Source organism: Bicyclus anynana, chromosome 18, assembly GCF_947172395.1.
Source record: "Bicyclus anynana chromosome 18, ilBicAnyn1.1, whole genome shotgun sequence".
NCBI classification, from domain to species: domain Eukaryota; kingdom Metazoa; phylum Arthropoda; class Insecta; order Lepidoptera; family Nymphalidae; genus Bicyclus; species Bicyclus anynana.
Window position 1 is genome coordinate 923,157 of NC_069100.1, and position 21,250 is coordinate 944,406.

The following is a 21,250-nucleotide window of genomic DNA, read 5'->3' on the forward strand; positions in this document are numbered from 1 at the left end:
AACTTGAATCTAGGACCTTTTGATGTTGTGTCCAGACCCTTAACGGTAAAGCTATTGAAGCTTTATTTTGAGGCTTAGCTCTGAAATTAACTGAGAACGTACTTTGTACCTACCTACTCTTAAATCTATGCTGAGAACTGTGTACTTGTTTTTGTTTATAAATATACCTACCAATTAAATTGATTAAAATCGACTTTTTCGAAATTTAATAACAGTAGTGAAAATGTCATTAGAAATTACAAATTATACAGAAATACATTATTTTATCTATAGTATATTTAATATGTATCATATAAAAAAAAATACCTACCTTAGCAAATTACAGAAAAATAACAGATATTCTATTTTATCGATATCGGTAGAATGCACCCGCTTACATTGCAATTAAAAAGAAAGTAAAAGCAACCCATTAAAGTTGAAAACAAATAATAATTTCTACGAGCGCCAACCCAAAAACATTGTTTTAAAAATACACAAGACACTTCAAGCTTGCATTCAGCCTAAAGGCAACAATACCTAACACTTGAAAGCATTAGTAATATTTTTAAAAGCGAAAAAGGGGTCGCCTCTACCCCCTGCCTAGTTTTATTGTTTTAATTTCAAAACACTTGAGGAAACAATTGTGTTTTTCCACTGCGCTTTGTTTGTTAAACAGATGTGAATTCGCGATTGAAGCACGATTATGATTTTATTGAAATATTAATTAAACTGTATTAAAAATTCATTAATTATATTCGTAAATATAAGTACGTATCTTAAAATGTTTCGTGAAAATTAATTAATTTAGTACAAAGAATAAATTTTAGTATTTAATTAATTTGAAATTTTTAGTGAAAAATAGTTATTTTTGGATTAATGTTTTACTTTTCTATGACTATCAATTGATGTTAATGATACAGAACAGTAGCGAAGGTTTGATTGATGATTAACGGGCTCCCGCGGCAGTGGGTTTGTGACATCACCAACTTCGCAACTCCGAGTTGTCAGTTTTTGCAGAACTGAGTGACCATTTCTCATACATTTCTGGGCCCAGAATTATAATAAGCTATTACAATGTCCAAATTAATGTCATTTATTAAATAATAACATCAGTTTTAGACTAGTTTAGTTTCAGTTTGATTGACAATTGCATATTCAAGATATGGGCAAATATAGCTATACTAATAGCATTAACAACTGAGTCTTAGGGCCATAAATCATTTCTCTATATCTATCTCGCTTGCACTTATGGGTCTTATGGAGCCGTCTAGTGAAGGGTGTAACAATGAAAGACATATTATCGATAAGTAAAGTTTATTATCGTATCTTGTTCACAAAATTAAAAAAATTAACAATATTTGATTTAATATAATACATATTTCATATTATATAATTATTAACTAAATAAAATTAATCTTCATCTGAGTCTTCATCATCAGAATCTTCGTCTTCTGCCAAATTTATTATATATTAGTATCCATAGTGCGCAACGAGTAACACATGAATGTATTTATTTAATTGCAGTAAAATTAATTTCTAAAATCAATTTAGTTGCTATAAATGTGAGCAAAAAAAATACGCAATGCAATTACATTAGAAACCGACCAATCAGAATCGTCCAAATCATTATTGACTCATCATTAGCACGTGCGCAGGTAGCCGTTTATCGATAATTAGGGTGCGCAGGTAGGCGCGCTGCACATTCCTATCTTTTTTGACTTTTATGACCGGACGACTCAGATGATAATGCGCATACTATACATTATAAAGTATTATATAAATATTAACAAATGCGAATTGTAATCAAGTATTATTTTTAGGTGATTTTTAATTATTAAACAAAGGATTTTTCGTCATTAATTTCTGAAGTAATAACTTATTATTGGAGGGTATACCGTACCGTACGTTTCGTAACGTAACGCGTTACGGCGCAACTCTATCAGGCTTCTCTTTCACGCATACCACAGAACTTTAAGTTATCACTTCTGTCGAGCGTCCCGATACCAACACGTTTTTTTTTCTGTAACGTGCTGGGCCCAAATGGCCGGTCTTCTTTCTTGGAAAGAAGAACAACTCAGTTCAAAGCACTCTCATGAACCTAGGACCTCGTGATCACAAGCCATTTGATCTAACCACCAAACCATAGAAGCATTTCATTATTACATACCCAAACAAACATGTTAGTCGCGAGAATAGCAAATAATAATAATCAAAATCATTATTATCCTATTAATAAAATAACAGATACCTAATAAATATTATTAGCGAGATAAATACAAGAGTAAATCAACAGACAGATTAATAGTGAGGCTCGTTCAATCATACTCAAACAAATCCCGAGGTAGTGGGTCCGGGGTAGCGGGCAGTGAGCGCGGGTAGCGGGTAGTGACGCTAGGTAGAACCGGTCATCATTCACGCGGATAATTCCTGTATTAATACCCGGATTCGACGAGTGAGTTGCTACGAAAAATAGTTTAAGGCCAATTGTACACAAACATATGTAACACGAATGTTTGGTTGAAGAATTAGTAATAACTAAAATTGTCGCCTTAGTATTATTTTTTATTCCAACAAAATTATATTTTTTTATTTCTCTAAACTTGCTTTGTTTTTAATAAGTAAATTTGCTTTGCTTTGCTTAGGTAAATTTCCATTTTATTAAATCTCATTTCATTCGTTCATTATCAACCCATATTCGGATCACTGCTGAGCTTGAGTCTCATTTTAGAATGAAATGGCTTAGGCCAATAGTCCACCACGCCCATTGCGGATTAGCAGACTACACACACGCAGAGAATTAAGAAAATTCTCTGGTATGTAGGTTTCCTCACGATGTTTTTCCTGCAACGTTTGAGACACGTGATATTTAATTTCTTAGAATACACACATCTGAAAAGTTGGAGGATGCCCCGGACAGGATTCGAACCCACACCCTCCGGAATCGTAGGCGGAGGTCATATGTAATGCGAGTATTTATAGTGACTAGGCACAGTATACATACTCGACTAAGTGAATTTTGTAGCAACTAAAATTGTCGTCGTAGCATTTAAAGAAAACTTTACGGCCAATTCTATACAGTTTGTTTGTATTTACTACTTACTTACCTTGTTAAATTAGAAATTTCTGTTAAAAATATATTTTTAAGTTTGGGGTAGGTAGTATTATTCGAAATATACATTAAATGTGACTTAAACTTAGTGGAAATAAGTTTTGTATGGTAAAATTTCAAAGCACACTTGAAGGAATCCTTTACAGATAGTGTCAATCATTTTGACAGTGCTCAGGCCATGCGGGTGGTGAGATAAAACGTGAACTAATTACTGACGTACAGACAAACTCTTGGATATTTTCTTATCTATTTATCTTTTCTTTATACATCAACACGCATGCTATTGAGATACCTTCTGTTTTTTTATAAATAGGCTTATTTTAGAGAGGCAGTTTCTTTTTATATTACACTAGCCGATGCCCCGCGGTGTCACCCGCTTAGTTCTTCTACTCGTGAGAATACGGGGACAAAAATAGCCTATGACACTCACAAATAACGTGGCTTTCTTTTTTTATTTTTATTTATTTATTTGTATATAATTTATTTATTTGAATATCGATGTAACACACACCTTTATCTATCCTTGCATTTTAAAATACGTAATACGCTTTCCACACTTCACTAGTAAGCTACTTCATGATAAATCAATGAATAAGTTTGGCTAGGTCATAATTTATGGATGCGATATAAGGGACACAATTTAAGATCCAATTATTTACAAAAGAAATATTTTTTACTCGGAAAATATTTATTTTAGAACGCATGTTCGTTAGTCATTTTTAATTAATTTTGCCTTAAAGAATAACCCTAGAGTTATGGGAAATTAACGAGCAACCTGTATAGGTAGGCGATGCGTTTTCACTTGTCATCAGGTGAGCCATAGGCATGCTTAGTCCATCATTAATAAAAAAGATTCCATATTATTTGATGGTTATTCGCAGAAAGATCCAACTGCTAAGGTTGTGTAGACAAATGTACATAGTATTGCGATCTTTTAGCAAACACGACCCTCGTCTGTCGGTAGGCCGATTGGAGCCGACTAACTTTCCTCCGTCAATCTCAACTCTTGAACGTTTTAGAGATCCTTGGGCCACCTGCTTATTAGAATGTCACCAAATCGGATGCTATCTGTCTGCTGATAAAGCCTTAGGACCGATACTTTTAATAGTGCTATTCTTTATATCTGGAATAAATAAAAATCCACTAGTCTTGCCAAAAATTAAGTAAATATACAAATTTATGTTTGTCTATCACTACACGCTAATAAGTACCTACCTTGTGTTTTGGTATTTGGTGTACTTAAAAGTTGTTTAAATAAAATAAAAAAACTCTAGTAATTCAAATAAAACTTCATTAGCCAATAAACCATTAATTATTACTAATAACTCAGACCCATCAATTATTACTAATAAGTTTAAAATGTAAAGAACGATCTACGGAACCATCCATCAGCTAGCGACTTTATCTTAACTCGCCCTAATCAATATCGCCGGGATGTCAACGTAATTGACTTAAAAAAACTTCCTACGAGACTAAATACTGAAAAAAACTTGCCTCGTTCGGTATATATTGCATGTGTTTCCATTATTCGGTTACGACACGATTTTTTATTTGATTTTGAAGAAGACTCAAGGATTAGGTACATTTAACTAAAATAGATACAACGGTTAACTATTTTTTAAACGATTAATTATTATTGAAGGAAATCATCATTATCACCATCATACTACCTACATATCATACTAAATACGAACTTATTACAAACGGACAAACTCTTACGTTTTTATAGCGAAAATAATTTTTCAATTAAACGAATGAATATTTGATTTTTTCTTAAAAATTAAGTATTTTTACTCTGATAATAATAAAAAAACTTAATTTAATTATTCAAATTTTAAAAATAGTATTCAAAAAACCAAATCTTGTTTATTTAAATTTTATTCGAGACAGTACGCAAAACCCCGCCAAGGCCAATTTCGATTTCAAGGTCGACAAACGTATCTACTAATAATACAAATGACATTTACTTAATTATTATAATTTAGATAATTTACTTACTTCAAGGTAAAACATTTGTTCAAAGACGGAAACGGATACTTTAATAGTAGTAACATTAATAATCAAAATGGCCTCTTCTATTGAGTCAGAGGAAATAAGAAATAAATTATGTGCTTCAACGTCTGGTCAGAAAACAGCTTACATAAGCTAACTCACGTTAAACACTGAACTTGGCTTTTTCTCGTTTCCACAACGTCAACATATTCAATTATCGGAAGCTGTCTTTTAGAAAAGTTTCACAAAAACGGCCGGCTTCAATGGAGACGAACTTTTCCCCTTGCGTAGATGTTTTCCCGAGCTTTTTCTTTCGAAAGAAAAGTTTACGACGTCATCCGGGCCTTTCGTGTTTTCCCAGAGATCAATTTACTTATTCCACACTTCAGCTGAATTTCAACATTTTTTTTTTGCATGATATCATGTTTTTTTTTGTTTGTTTTAGAACTGTAGTTTTGAATCAGAAAAAGAAGATTTTTAAATGTTTTTGTATTTGTGTTATCTCCCTCGCTCGAGCTCAATTGCAAAAAGATCAAAATACTAAAAGCTTATTTTATTGTAATTTTTTCAAGCTTATTAGAAATGTAACCTGATGAAAACTAATTATTGTTTTCTATAAATATTGAATTGTCACTTTTGTGGTACTGATAATTAGTAGAAAATCTGACCCATAAAACCTCCAGGACCTTAAAGCCTCTAAAGCCACGTAGTCCAACCACTGGGCCAACTAGTCAATCAAGAATATACGCCAATCCACTCAATCTGTCCAATCCCAGAACATCAAAAGAAAATGATGACATGGTGATATATATGAGTAAAACGGATTACGTAATAAAAAGGTAAAAAGGGATCACAATGAACAGAGATCAAAAGGACACCCCTTCCTGGAAATGAATGGCGACAAACAATTGAACCATTTGTTTGCGCACCAGTTACAAAATTTAATTAATTGCCGAGTTCGTAATACGCTCATATTACAAATGTCAAAGTTTGGATGTTTAGATATTTACTAAGCACCAAAGCAAATGAACGAATAAAACATTTAAAATTATAATTTTAAATGTTTTTAAACTCTTAACATTCTCATCATCATCATCATATCAGCCGATGGACGTCCACTGCAGGACATAGGCCTATTGTAGGGACTTCCAAACATCACGATGTTCACTCATCCTACTAATATAATAAACGCGAAAGTTTGTATGGATGTTTAGATGTATGTTTGGATGTTTGTTACTGAACCGCTTTAGCTGAAATTTGGAATGGAAATAAATGGAAATAGATTTTATCTCGAAAAAATGCAATATAAGCAAAATTCCAGGCGCATAAGACTAAGTTGTTTCATGATGACAGGTTCCGTAGGTAGTTATTGGTCATTTTCTTGGTTGGCTAGTACGACATAATTATATCATAAAAAAAAACAAAAACGAAACGTTACGACGATCTACAATGGAAACAATACCTACGAACAGGTTTCAAAACAGATCTTTAAATTAAAAAGAATTACGTATAATCATTTGTGTCTAGAAAAAGATTGACATGAAAAACACCCAATAAACATTCCGAGATACGTATTACTGGACGAGATTATTCCTGTACCTGTTATTACATATAGAAAGAACCTAAGGCCGCGTCCACACCTGACAGTCAACCGCCGATTGTTATTTGTATGCAGGTCACTTTCTGCCGTAATGTTTCATCATCAGCCTATTTTTAACCGACTTCAAAAAAGCAGGAGGTTATAAATTCGTCGGAATCTTTTTTTAAGTATGTTCATTTAATAACTTTTCGCAGTGTCAGGTCTCTTATTCTCTCCACAGTCCTTCAAAGCATATTGGTGACTTTTGGGTGATTAAGTCTCTGAAATGATCACTATCTATCAGATAGTCACGGAACCGACGGCTTGACGTGCTCTTGTGACTATGGCGATATAACACCAGTAAATTCGCAACTACAGGGTGCGTATACTGTACGTAACACTTTACGGTGTACTGAGATTATTTTGAAAAATAAATCTAGTATTTTAGAGCCTCAGTCTCTACCGCAGAACTCGAACCTGCTCCATGATTCAAAGCCGCAAAGGCTAATAACCACTAAACTAATAAAAAACTGTGAATTGCCGGCTCGCAGGCAGTCAGCGGAGTTTACGATACGTGTGGATGTCCCCTAACGCACATCATTATCGACCGGGAACTTGACAATTATGCTCCGTTCCTATGAAGGACCTATTAAAAATACGGCGAACGTACAAAAATATACCTTACTGTTTACACAATAAAGTCACAAATGGTTAATAAAAAAATAATATTAATATTCGTGAGATACAAAAGAGTGAAAGAAATTCACTATTATGAAAAACGTACTGTATATTAAAAAGTGAAGTTGAAAATTAAATATTATTCATAAAAGCAAATTCTAATTGTCAAAGTATACATTACAAAGAACGAGACAAAAACAACTCTAAATCTTAAAGCCTTGTTTTAAAGTTGAAATTTGAACGTTAGGAATATACTAGAATCTAGTGTTGCTAACATCATCGATAGTTATATACAGGAGCGGGACAAGGCTTTTGCTTTTGAATTTAGAACACGTTGTGGTCCACGTTGTTTTTAATCGAAAGTTATTAGACATTTTATTACAACTAGTGTTGCGACAAAATCGATACTCTTTTGTTTCGTCGATGCAATGTCGCTTTTAAATCATTGGAATTTGCGACGCGCATCGCTCGTGTAAAAATGTACGAATCTTTTTGAGTTTCGAATTATGAATCCGGAAAACATTTGACTGCACTGAACTGGTTGTTCGAAATTTGAAATATCAATATTTCGTTGAATTTTTTAGTTGAAATATATTTTATTGCAATTTTTAGTGCTTACGAAAATTATTGGTTCACTGTTATTTCTGTTATGCGATGTTTTTAATTCAGTTTCGGGGTTGGAAAGCGAACGTTTTGTTATCGAGTTAGTTTAGCTATTGTGTTTTATTAGTTGCCGAAATTTATATTGACGTATCCCGTTCAAATACTGGCAACATCCGGAAATATGTTTCGGTTGAATTAATTTTGTGTTTCAGCGTTTTCAATATTAGTAATCGAGTGTGTTAATATTATTTGTATTATTTATCAGTAATACTTGATATAAATTAAATTAGTCGGTGAATTTGTTTAGCAAAGTTTACAGGAATATGTTAGGTCGCATTTCAGTGGGCTAGAAATCAAATTAATAGGCTTTAGTTTGCAGTTTATTGCCCGTGTGATATGGTGCGAAAAATTATTATCAAAACATTAACTAATTCGTTGGCTTAATGTGGTCGACCTTTATGGGTTGCAGTCGTGCCATTACTATTCTAAGCTAAATAACTGGCTATTAAAATAGCGTTGTGGGTAAACGCTATAGATTACCTTCTATAATTAAGGTCATCAGTGGGAGTAAAAAATCGGGCTAGTCGCCGTGTCATGGTTAAGAGTTCTGATCGTATGTGTTACGTGTATGTTTTTATTGTTATTTCAAATTGGTTACATTCCTCTTAAAATGACGAATCTGTCTTTAGCTAGCAATCCTATATGAGAGAAAAAACCTAACAGGGGACAACAGAAAAATGTTGTATTTATCAGATTATGATTTGTTGTTGATAAATTGTCTAGCAATCCGGGCGCCAGACTCTTTTTAGGGTTCCGTAGACCACAAGGAACCCTTATAGTTTTGCCATTTCCGTCTGTCCGTCCGTCGCTTTGCACAGCAAGTACTACTTCTAGAAAGCTGTAAATTAGCATGATAAAATCTTTAAAAGTATTTTCAGGGTTCCTCCTCTACATATAAAGTGGGGATGATTTTTTTTTCTTTTCATTTCTAGCTGAAATACCAAACTGTGTCCGATTCACGATATCAGTTTTCTGAAATTAGTTTCAAATATATTGTCAAGAGACAGTTGTCCAATATTTGTTATCTAAAACCGTTATATTATGTGTACAATCTCAATAAACAAAGTACATCACTAGTAGGCGTGTACTTAAGGCGCGCACACACGAGTGACAATTGAAATAACAAACAGACTGGTTAATTTGAGCGCGATGTGAATCCCGCGCCACAGTAGATATATTACAAGCAGTATAATAACTCGGCCATATTTTTGAAATAAATACCTACAGCCGCGCGCTCCGTAAACATGTGATAGGGCTGCCTGCCTCCAGTATTTTAATTACATTTGCCAACTTTGTGTTTCCATTTAGTTATGTGATTGTAAATATACTTTTTTTTTAATAAACAAATAAAATACTTTGTAAATTGTAGTAAAATAGGAAGTGATCAATAAAATGCGTGTTGTTTTTTGATTGGTAGATTTAAATAAGGCTGATACTAATCAATGATCTTGAAGGACCTTCTTATATTTATTTTGGTGATGCCATCTATCTATTACCACCACACTAGGTGACCAAATAATAAAAAATCGGTCAAGTGCGTGTCGGGCTACGCGCAGTGTAGGGTTCCGTAGATTATGTTAGCACTTTAACCCCTTATGTAATGTACAAAAATACCGATAACGATACCCCCACACTATAGAATAGACGATAAAAAATTGACCCTGACTTGGCATGTAGGGAAGGAACTACAAAAAACAAATTGAGATTGACCGGGTTCGCTAGTCGTTTAATAAAAAAATCTGGATAGGTATATTGATATCAGCTGGCTCTTTACTTTTTTTATTCAAATACATTAAAGTATGAGCAACACAATAATGTTGTTAAATTCAAACAACTTCTTTACGTAACTTCTTTATTACCTTAAAATACAGGTATACAAAACATACATGTCATAAGATTAAAATCTATGTATTACATAATAATCAAAGAAAACAACCTAAATGAAGAAGTTAATAAATAATTATTTAATAATATTATATTAACGTTTACGTCATTTACCTATTTACACAATTTTATCATTTAACCATTTATTTATATATATATTTATTAAATTATGCCTTTAGAATACAAAATATTAATCAAACTTTATAAAAATAATAACTTTTTTCCTAGTCGTCATAATTAAAAAATCCAATACACTGCGTTCGTCACCGCGGCACAGTCGCAACGGTCTTCACCCCACGATCACCCCACGTACGAGCTGCGTAGGTATAGCTCGCGTTTCGACCTTTAGTATGAAGTCCAACTACTGCTTGTAATATATCTACTGTGCCCGCGCTTAAGGCTGACACTGTAAACTATGTTTTAAATTATGGCGTTAGTTAGAAGCGATAGCGGGTGTATTTTTATCATTTTGCGGTGAAGTGGAAACTTTTATGTAGTAATTTGTTAAATGGACGTTTCTGAAAAGACAAGGTTTATCTCAATAATTTTTTTATGACACGTAACGTTTTGAAAGTTCAAGTTCAAGTACGTTTATGTATTAGCTTTTACATTTTACTTAGGTACACCATATTAAATTATATAATATATTAGTATAGATATAGATAAATCCTAAATTTATATGAATTATAAATTTAAGAGTTATCTATATCTATACTAATATATAAAGCTGAAGAGATTTTTTGTTTGTTTGAATGAACGCGCTAATCTCAGGAACTACTAATCCGATTAAAAAAATTTTTCAATGCCTATTTATCGAGGAAGGCTATATGCTATATATTATACCCGTTTTCTCACGGGAACGGGAACCACGCGGGTAAACCTCGCGGCGTCAACTAGTATCAAAATAAAAATCTATGTGTACAATACAATAAATTCCACTGACGCAACGCTTTTTGCTTGGTGCAACTACCTCAGCCATCTCACCACAACCCCGTATTGTACCCTATATTGCTATAAAAACCGAGCAATAAAAGAGAAAAATTTACAAGCGGAAGAAGTTTCGAGCTTCACCTTCCTTTATAAAAAGTTAAGGTGTCGCTTCATGTTAATAAGATTTCGTTCTAGACTGTTGTATTTACTTTTGCTTTTACCTGCGTTTTTCTCCTAAACTTTGAGTTGTACACTAAACTTTATTGGACAAAAAATGTAGAGGACATTCTCATTCACAATTAAAGTCATTGAGGTACTATCGTCCGACTTTAAATACGGAAGGTGGAAGGAAAATTAGACCCCTTCACATTCCGAAGATCATAGACAAACTGAAAAATGCACGCTTCTTAAGAATTAAATCTATTAGAAACCGGTCTTGTATCCTGATACATAGATTTCCTGTACTAAATGGCCCAATGATAATGAAATCACTTTTCGCATATATATCGCGTTATCTAATGGCTTGGACCGCAGCGACCGCCAGGAGCGTTCACCCCTGTAGAGCGTCGCGTCGCCTTATAAGAACCTCTCCCGCCCACTCCACGGTACAGTAATAGCCGATGAAGAGTTCTTTGTCTGACGTAGAATCAACGCTTTATACTCTCATTTTTCTTGGCATCTTGTGATTTACTACAAAAAATTATCATACTAATCATTTTTTTTTTTTTAAAGAAAAGAATCATCATAGATTATTTTCTTTCAATCTTCACTTGGTTGGTAGGCATTGGCTGTAGCTTGTTAACATTGTACTAGCAAAGACGTATCGCCAAGTGATTCAGCGTCCCGGTATGATGCCACATAGAAACCGTAGATAGGTGTGGGTAGCAAGCAGCATCCTAACAATTCGATTTCTATCGGGTTACCTTTTAAAATTCCACAAGTTTTACGGACATACAGGTTACCTACGAGAAAATTTCAGTCTTCGCTACTGGTGGGTAGAATAAACTACTTTTTACAACTCGCTATCATCTTAGTCTGCATCGTCACTTAACATCAGGTGAAATCCTATACATGGGCAATCTCTCTCTCCGAGACACTCGAGTGAATTCCCATTTAGCTTCATGAGTTACTATAGCACTACCACAGAAGATTGTAGGTTGTTATGCATTAAAGGACTACTATCAGATGTAAATAATAAAGACCGGAACTTATAGTGCTCTCCGAGGGGGTGTAATACCACTAACTTAAACAACTCCGAATTTAACAGAAAGTTTATTAGTATACTAATACTAACTAATTATTAAATATTGGATAGAAGCAGGCGTTACTTTGCGGAAGTTCATATAATAACTAACTGACGCCGCGCGATTTCACCCGCGTGGTTTCCGTTTCCGTAGGAATACGGGAATAATATATAGCCTATAGCCTTCCTCGATAAATGGGCTATCTAATCTAATCGGAACCGTACTTCCTGAGATTATCGCGTTCAATCAAACAAACAAACTCTTCAGCTTTAGAACATTAGTATAGATTATAATATTAGTATACGTTGACGTTGTCGCATGGATTCGTCGGCTTTTCGCGGATGATAGCAAAATAAATTATTATAAAATAATTATTAGACTAAACACTGACCCAACCAAGCATTACAGTAATTGCCATACCATTTTAGACATTAATTTGATAATACATAAGGTATCTCTAAGGTCTATTAGAATCACGGCCTCCAAATGAAAACCTCGTCAAGTTAGCGGCACGTATTCCTCATAATGAATATAAAAGATGTATCACACGAGACGCGCGCCCGCTGAGTGCTCGCGACGTGAGCGGCGTACCGACCGCGCGCGACGACGTATGCATCATGCGATGAAAGCGTTACGTCTTTTAAAAGCAATCTATCTTTCATAACATTTACTTTTGTATTAGAATAGAGGTCAAACTAAATGTTATCAGAACTTATGGTAAATTTAGAGAAATCCTTTACACACAAAGGAGTTATCTTTTATCTAAATTCTCTATATTTTATTACTAGCTGACGCCGCGTGGTTTTACCCTAGTGGTTCCCGTTCCCGTAGGAATACGGGGATAATATATAGCCTGTAGCCTTCCTTGATAAATTGTCTATCTAACACTGAAAGAATTTTTCAAATCGGACCAGTAGTTCCTGAGATTAGCGCGTTCAATCAAACAAACAAACAAACAAACTCTTCAGCTTTATTATATTAGTATAGATTTATTAGCAATGGTTATTTCATAGTTTAATTAATATAATTGAATTAAAAATTTATTAAGATAACATGGAATCAAAAATCTATTAAGTTACAGGAAATAATATTATATAAAAATTATATACGATTTTTTTTCAATATTTAAAATAGTTTTACAAAATAATGATAAAAATTGTCAGACTATCGATCATACCAGCTTTTGCGGTATTACGCATTACGAAAACCCCATAAATCCATGTTTAGACAAGCCATCAAGTCCACTGCTTTTTCACATGAAATGCGCATGCTCCGAGTTCTCTAGGTTGCCAACCCCCATTGGAGCAGCGTGGTAGGTCTAAGCTCCATATCTCCTCTTCTAGAAGAAAGCAGGCCTGGCCATGGGTCTTTAAAATAGGCTGATAATGATGACTCCTGACTTCCCACACTGTCATCATCATCAGCCAATTCGAAAACTCCTCTCACTCCTTTTATTCCCTCTTATACTGTATCGTTCCTGATTTTTTTAGCAGCACTACTTTATTGGGAGGGCCACGGCTTAAATCTACTACTACCATTAGACCTAATAGCCAATTTTGGAACTCCAAGGCCCTTAAATGACCCAAGCTGGGAATTTAACCCTTATCCATTACCGATTGTGCCAGAAAGTTGTTATCTCTATTTATCCTGATATTTTCCAAGACTGTTAAATCCGCAGATTAAGTTGAACTACACTCGTATAAATTTTATCAAAAACGGAACAAATAAAAATACATTAAGTACCCGTACAAAGAAATTTAAATTCAAAAAAAGTTGTTTGTTTTTTTCACATTTAGAATTTTTCGACTGAAGTAAAATTAAATTTGCCTGTATTACCTGCTAACTACGGCGCGGAATGTACAAAAAGTCTGCCTGATGAGATTATAGGTAATAGAGATCTGTCCGCTGGGACACATCTGGTACACTCAGCATCCATTCGATTGGACGGACAGCTCGGTGTTTTATTGCCAAGGTCTATAACCCGACTGCTAAAAGAGGGGTATCGTTTTAGAACTTTTTAACCAACTACGAAGGAGTATTTTGACGGCCTACGTGGCGCAGTGGTATGCACGGTGGATTTACAAGACGGAGGTCCTGGGTTCGATCCCCGGCTGGGCAGATTAAGATTTTCTTAATTAGTCCAGGTCTGGCTGGTGGGAGGCTTTGGCCGTGGTTAGTTACCACCCTACCGACAAAGACGTATCGCCAAGCGATTTAGCGTTCCGGTACGATGCCGTGTAGAAACCGATAGGGGTGTGGATTTTCATCCTACTCCTAACAAGTTAGTCCGCTTCCATCTTAGACTGCATCATCACTTACCATCAGGTGAGATTGTAGTTAAGGGCTAACTTGTAAAGAATAAAAAAAAAAAAAAAATGTTTTATTAGATGACTTTCAGTATTACACAAATCCCGTTGGAATCATGATTTTTTCTAGCTATTTATCTTATTATGTTTTACTTGATGTTATGTTTCACTTTATTATGTTTTAGTGTCGTGTACTAAAACATAATAAAGTTTTATAACATTTTTTGTCTGTCTCTCTGTCTGTCTGTCTTTCTGTTTGTCCGGGCCTATATGTGGAATGGCTTAACTGATTTTAATGGAAGATAGAAGAAACAACCGATAAACATCCATTGCAGGAAATAGGCCTTTGTTATGGCTTCTTTTATGGACCAACTAGGACTAGTTAAATACCTAACCTTACTCTATTGTACTGTAACTGTCAAGTGTATTATTGAATCACATGTTTGCAGCACTCTCGGCGGTGAGTGGCGCGCAGCAGCAGTACTTCCGCGTGTCCCCGCGAAGCCTGCGCGTGCAGGAAGGCTCGGAGGCGGTGCTGGAGTGCGCTGTGGCGAACCTGGGCGGGCAGGTGCAGTGGGCTAAAGATGGATTTGCACTTGGTGAGTACCGTGTTCTTTCTTATATCATTTTCTTTTTATTCTATACAAGTTAGCCCTTTTAAATATTGGATAAAAGCAGGCGTTACTTTGCGGAAGTTCATCATGATTATATAATGATGCATTGCACGTTGTAGAGTCAACATCTCCTGAGGATGCTCCGGTATCGGGGTGAAACGTGCGAAGAGAGTATTTTGTCGGACCTGGGTGACGTTGTCGCATGGGTTCATCGACTTTTCGCGGATGATAGCAAAATAAATAAATCATTATATAAGTTAGCCCTTGACAACAAACTCTCCTGATGGTAAGTGATGATGTAGTCTTAGATGGAAGCGGGCTAACTTGTTAGAAGGAGAATAAAAATCCATATCCCTTTCGGTTTCTACACATCGTACCGGAACGCTAAATCGCTTGGCGGTACGTCTATCCCGGTAGGGTGGTAACTAGCCACAGCCGAAGCCTCCTAGCGAGACCTGGACCAATTAAGAAAATCTTCTCTGGGATCGATCCCCGCCGGGCAGATTGCCCAGCCGGGACGATCGAACCCAGGACCTCTGTTTTGTAAATCCACCGCGCATACCACAGCGCATACCGTGGCGCATTTCATTTATTGAAGTAAAACTTTACGCACGCTTGACTGCATTACTGCGTGAATGCGCTACGAAAAGTGTAATCGGGCGAGGGAACGGACGTTGGGAAAACTAAAGAAGTTTAACTTTTTAAACGAAGCAAAAAGAAGGGTGTTTTAAGTTTGACGTGTCTATCTGTCTGTGGCACCATAGCTCCCAAACGGATGAAGATATTTCAATTTAGATTATGTGTGAGTGTTCTTAGAGATATTGATGAAAATCGGTTGAGCCATTTAAAAGTTGTGGGAATGTCTATAAATATGTATACTTCAAATGAAAGCGCACTGAAGGATAATATTGATGACTTGATTGAGAGTGTACTTATTGTGTCTAAGATAGTGAATTAGCCTGCTGACCTGAGTTTTTTTTTCAAATTATAAAATGGGAATGGGTCCGACACTATTGTGTCGTGTCATACGTAGAACGAAAGAAAATCGAACCCATGATCTCCGTGTAAGTGCAGCCCTTTTACTGTTTACTGTGGAGAATTCAATATAGCAATGGAAAGTACCCTATAATTTTCGATTGCCTTTAAACTATCGAAACACTTTTGAAGCTTATATGACTGTAACTTAGAAGTTCGATTTTTTCAGCTTCAGGGGACTGTAGACTTGATGTAGATTCAAACCTTTCTAATATAACAATAACGTTTATTATATACTTACAGTTAAATAACAGGATAACAAAGGGTTCTTGAGGGTTCCGTTTTCTGGTACGGAATCCTAAAAATTAAATTACTGTTCACACTTGTAGTATGTATTTCATCTGGCTACTCAAGTGTAGACGAATTTCTACTATAACACATTAACAGTAAGTTCATTTCACTGTAAACTTAGAATGCTCTGATGGTATATAAAACGACTTGTATGTTAACCGTGAAATCTTTGACGTTTTAGATTAACGTCAAAGAAAAATAGACTTAAATTTCTTCGGTTTAAGGTCGGTTCTTTTCTGTACAACTGATATTTATTCCATACGCTGCTAAGATTGCTGTGTAGATGAACTTTATCTTTAAGTTAAGGAGTGTTAGGTTCAATTTACTCTGACGTTAACGTGTTTCGATACTTAAAAACGACTCATTGATTGTGTGGATGCAAAACTCATACTAGACTTTCAAATAAGCTTCAAAGTAAAGTAGAACTAAAGTACTTGATTTTAAGGTCCTATATCTTTCGCTGTTTATTTTGCACTCATTTCGCTGGAATCGCTGTTTATATTGGAGTAGATGAATGTAAATTTTAAGGCTAAAAGGATAAGGTTCATTTTTCTCTGATGGTAAACTCGGATACAGTGCTAAGGGATCAGGAAGGAAGTAGGTACAGAAGCGCCATATTGATTAATGATGCGTCAAAGCTGATAACTGTCAAGCGGCGATGTTGAACAGATTAAGAGCATATCAAATATAAAAAAGGCCAACACGTTTTTGGAAAATATCATCGGATCATGAGGTCTTGGATTCCATTCCTGGGTCGGGATATAAAGCACTAAGATTTACGTTCAGTGCAAATTTTCAACTTTTTTTTATTCTGTACAAGTTAGCCCTTGACTATAATCTCATCACATCACACACAGCGTACTGGAACATTAAGTGCGGCCGTAACATTAAGTAACTAGCCACGGCCGTAGCCTCACAGCTGGGGATCGAATCCAGGACCTCCGTCTTGTAATTCAACCGCGCACACCACTGCGCCACGGAGGGTGTTATATTGGTGGTGTTATATTGGTATATTGGTGGTGTTACATCCACATAATTCTCGGAGGCCAACAAAACACAATTTTCCCACTCCTGATTGAAAATTACTGAAAATCTTTTGAAAAAAAGCTTCACCCATCCGTATGTACTTACTTATTAATAATGTAATGCGAAACTAAGTCTATCTATTTATTTTTTTATTCTTTAACGTTACGTTTAAGTGACTACAATATCACCTGATGATGCAGTCTAAGATGGAAGCGGGCTAACTTGTTAGGAGGAGTATGAAAATCCACACCTCTTTCGGTTTCTACACGACATAGTACACTAAATCTCTTAGCGGTACGTCACGGAGGCCGTCTCTTTGTTACCTTTTCACAGCTAAACTGATTTAGATGAAATTTACTTATAGAGATAAATTAGACCTCAGTAAAAACATTTTATCTCGGTAAAATCCATGGTTCCAGCCATCCAGCTTGAGACTCGAACAGAAACCTTGAGCTTCGAAACCATATAAGTTAGCCACTGGGCCAAAGATAGAATATCCATTTATATCTAAAATATTATATTTACATTTAAACCCTCCCCTATATCTCGAACTCGAAATAGAACAAAAACATCAAAAGACCCTCCGTGTAGCAACAAGGAACACTGTAAGGTTTCCAATGAAAACATCCCCGTGATATCTCCAATCAAAAGGGTTGTCTGACAAAGAAAACGAAGCCTTTCAATTTGACTCTACGTTTTGAACGTTTAGAAATGTCCAACAAGTTTTTACCCGATTGCGTCAGAAGTAGGGTAATGTTTTTCGACCGTATGTTTGTGTGTAAGTCTGTGTATACATGTGTGTCATGTATGTCCATTTCATTGGCACGCCCTACAGTGTCAGAGTTGCAGTAGTGACATGAGCTATAATTTTTTTTAATTATAAATATTAATCCATTATTATGAAAATACAGAATAGATATTAGGCCTTACTAGTCCAGTGCCTAGCCTATGACTTCGCATCACTGGGTTCAACTCCTGGTCGGACAGTTAAATATTGACCTTTATTTCTTCTAAAAATTCTCATTCTGTAGTGAAGTTTGTGGTGTTACGCCCCCGTGCTTCAGAGAACACGATAAGGTATCTCAATCTTAATCTTTATCATTAATATAATAATAATAATAATAATAATAAAAACATTTATTCAGCCAAAACAACATAACATAAATAAGAAAAAATACATGAGAATTAATACTAACTTAATACTAAGGCTTCGGCTGAATGGGGCGCTGCCTCAGCTCTATGCTACAGCTAAGACGCTAACTGTAGCGCTGATTTTCAGGCATGACCCCAGGGTGAGCTCACGGACTGATCGGGAGAGCGTTGCGTCATTTATTGATTCCAAATTTAAAATAGACAAAATAATATACTACTATGTATCCACATATCTATAGTAAGTAAAAAACATAAGTACATACAGACGAACGTAGAACCTCCTTCTTTTTGCAAGTCAGTTAAAAATTAGATTGGAGCGAAGGACAAACATTAATATTATATGCAAAAAATAAATAAAAAATAAAATAAGATTACTAAACAACTACAATAAAGACAAAAAAAAAATAAAAAAAAAGAAAAACAACTGTCCTGCAAAATATTTGGTTATTGTTTCTGTAGAACTAAGAGATGTTCTTTAATTAGTTTTTTGTAAACAGTAAGAGATTTAGCTAGTCTAATTGGTGGTGGTAGGTCGTTCCAAATTTTGCAGGCTGAGTACTTAAAAGTCCCCTTAAACGAGAATATCTGATAATGATTGTTAAACAATTTAACATTAACCAGCCTGGCCCTGTAGTGACAGACTGTAGTGTCTATGAAGAGGAAGAATCGCGAAACAAGTGACAGAAAATGACGTCTCGAGTTCATTAATAAATTCCCAAGCGGATCGTAATTTAGTAATACATTTTTTTCCGAAATTGGCAATGTCTAAACGGTCAAAACGTATCACCCCAATCAGCAGAGACAATAGCTGTATACTGTACAAATAAACGAGGTACAGCGGAGCGATTGATTGAGACACCGTGTAGACGGATTGACGGGATATCAGTACTTTATACCTGGCACGATTTATAAGACGTAGCGTACACTTTACAATCATTTTCTATACATTTTACAAAACTAAATTCTTCACCGTGTCCATCTATTTGTTCGTTTTACCAGTAAGTTCGTGGAAATATGACTATAATTTGTAGGAAGTGTCAGAATGATAACAAAACAACGCATTGTGGGATATTTTGCTTTTATGGGTTTTCCGCCGGCAAAGTCATGCCTTCCTATTGGCAAATTAATTTTCAAAATCAATCAGAAGATTCAGTAGTTCCAAAGATTACCTCTATAACCTCAAAAGCACACAAACTTTCCGTCTTTATAATATTAGTATACATAAAAATTCACTTTATGATATGTTTCTGACGCGTTGTGATACCTAGCTGCAGCCGAAACCTACCAGTAACCTACAATGCACTGATTTTATTAAATAAAGGGAGAATTTTTAAGGGGTAGTGTAAATTAATCGTTTATTTCTATATAGAAACAAGATGAAAGGCATACAGATATTTTATTTTAAACTGTTTTTAAAAATCATTTTCCGTTCCGAATATATAAAAATAAATCCCTAGAAATTGTTTCGCGCGAAGCGAAATTGCATCCGGGATATAAAGTATTTTTATGCACACGTTTTTCTAAAGTTTAATATAAAAGTTTTTAAAAATAAACTTTTCCATTTTCACATGCACAAAGATACAATATGGGATATAATTCTTTTGAAACACTCGCTTGAATGAAAATCGCTTCCGCTTGTAGCTTGAATAAATATACTTGTAGCTCTCTAGGTGGCCGAATTACACTTGACGTTATTTTTTAACCTCCAACGAAAAAAGAGGGGTGTTATACGTTTGACGTCGATGTCTGTCTGTGGCATCGTATCTCTCAAAAGATGGACCGATTTGGATGCGGTTTTTTTATTTGAAAGCAAGTTTCCTAGCTATTTTGGTAAAAATCAGCAGCAGTGTAAACAATAAACATATCTAAAATGATGCTCTTTTACAAAATAACGTAAGGCATTTTTGGCGCATAATTAATTACTCGATTAGGTGTTCCACGCGTGAAATTTTTGTGCTTTTCAAGGCTCCTTACATTATAAGTATTTTTTGCAACTGTATTTTTTTAGAGCTTTTTTTAAATTTTCAAGTTAATTTATTTTATTAAAATTGTATTATATATGAATTATATTCTTGTAATACCTACTTACATCCTTATATTTTAGTAAATGTTAAATTATATTTACGTAATAGTATTAGAGGGTTAACTGAATAGTATTAAGTGTGTGTTGAATGATTTCGTGTTTTTTATTACTAGTGGAAAAAAATTAATTCTTATCATAATCAAATTTACTTTATCAAAAATTTGTTAAAGTAAAAGATCAGGTCTTTCAAATTTTGTGATCGCGAAATATACTTACGAGATTTTTTTATGCATGTATCAAAAACTAATAATCGGATTTAGATGAGGATTTCATTATTTAAATGCATATATTTCAAGGAAACATAACCGTCCGCTGTTACTTCAAACATAGCATTACTTAGTTTCGATATAATTGCCAATCAATCCCGTACAACATATCTTCAGGTAAGGAATAAACTACCAATGTACTCGCGCTAAATATTATTATATTTGTACAGAACCGCTACCGCTTGTAACTTAGCACTATATTATTACAGTTAGTATCGAGATAATTGACAGTCAAACTCGTGTGACGGCGCGTCTCCGCGTAGGGGTGAACTACCCCTAATGTACTCGCGTTGTAATTAACTATTAACACTGACATGCCGGCGTGGATGCCAGTTGAAACTGAGATCAAATACCACGGAACAATAGGTTCTGAGAGCCGTGTTCCGGTATATTTAGCTAGTTATTGCCCGCGGCGTGGC

General features: G+C 35.0%; 1 protein-coding gene across 2 annotated transcripts in view; it reads left to right on the top strand.

Moving 5' to 3' along the window:
* LOC112046067 (nephrin) overlaps positions 1 to 21,250 on the top strand; it is a 301,409-nt gene that overhangs the window by 17,354 nt on the left and 262,805 nt on the right. For both annotated transcript variants that reach the window (XM_052886726.1, XM_052886727.1), the window contains exon 3: positions 14,814 to 14,963. In XM_052886726.1, the coding sequence (XP_052742686.1) occupies positions 14,814 to 14,963 (150 nt within the window). The remainder of the gene's footprint in view (positions 1 to 14,813; positions 14,964 to 21,250) is intronic.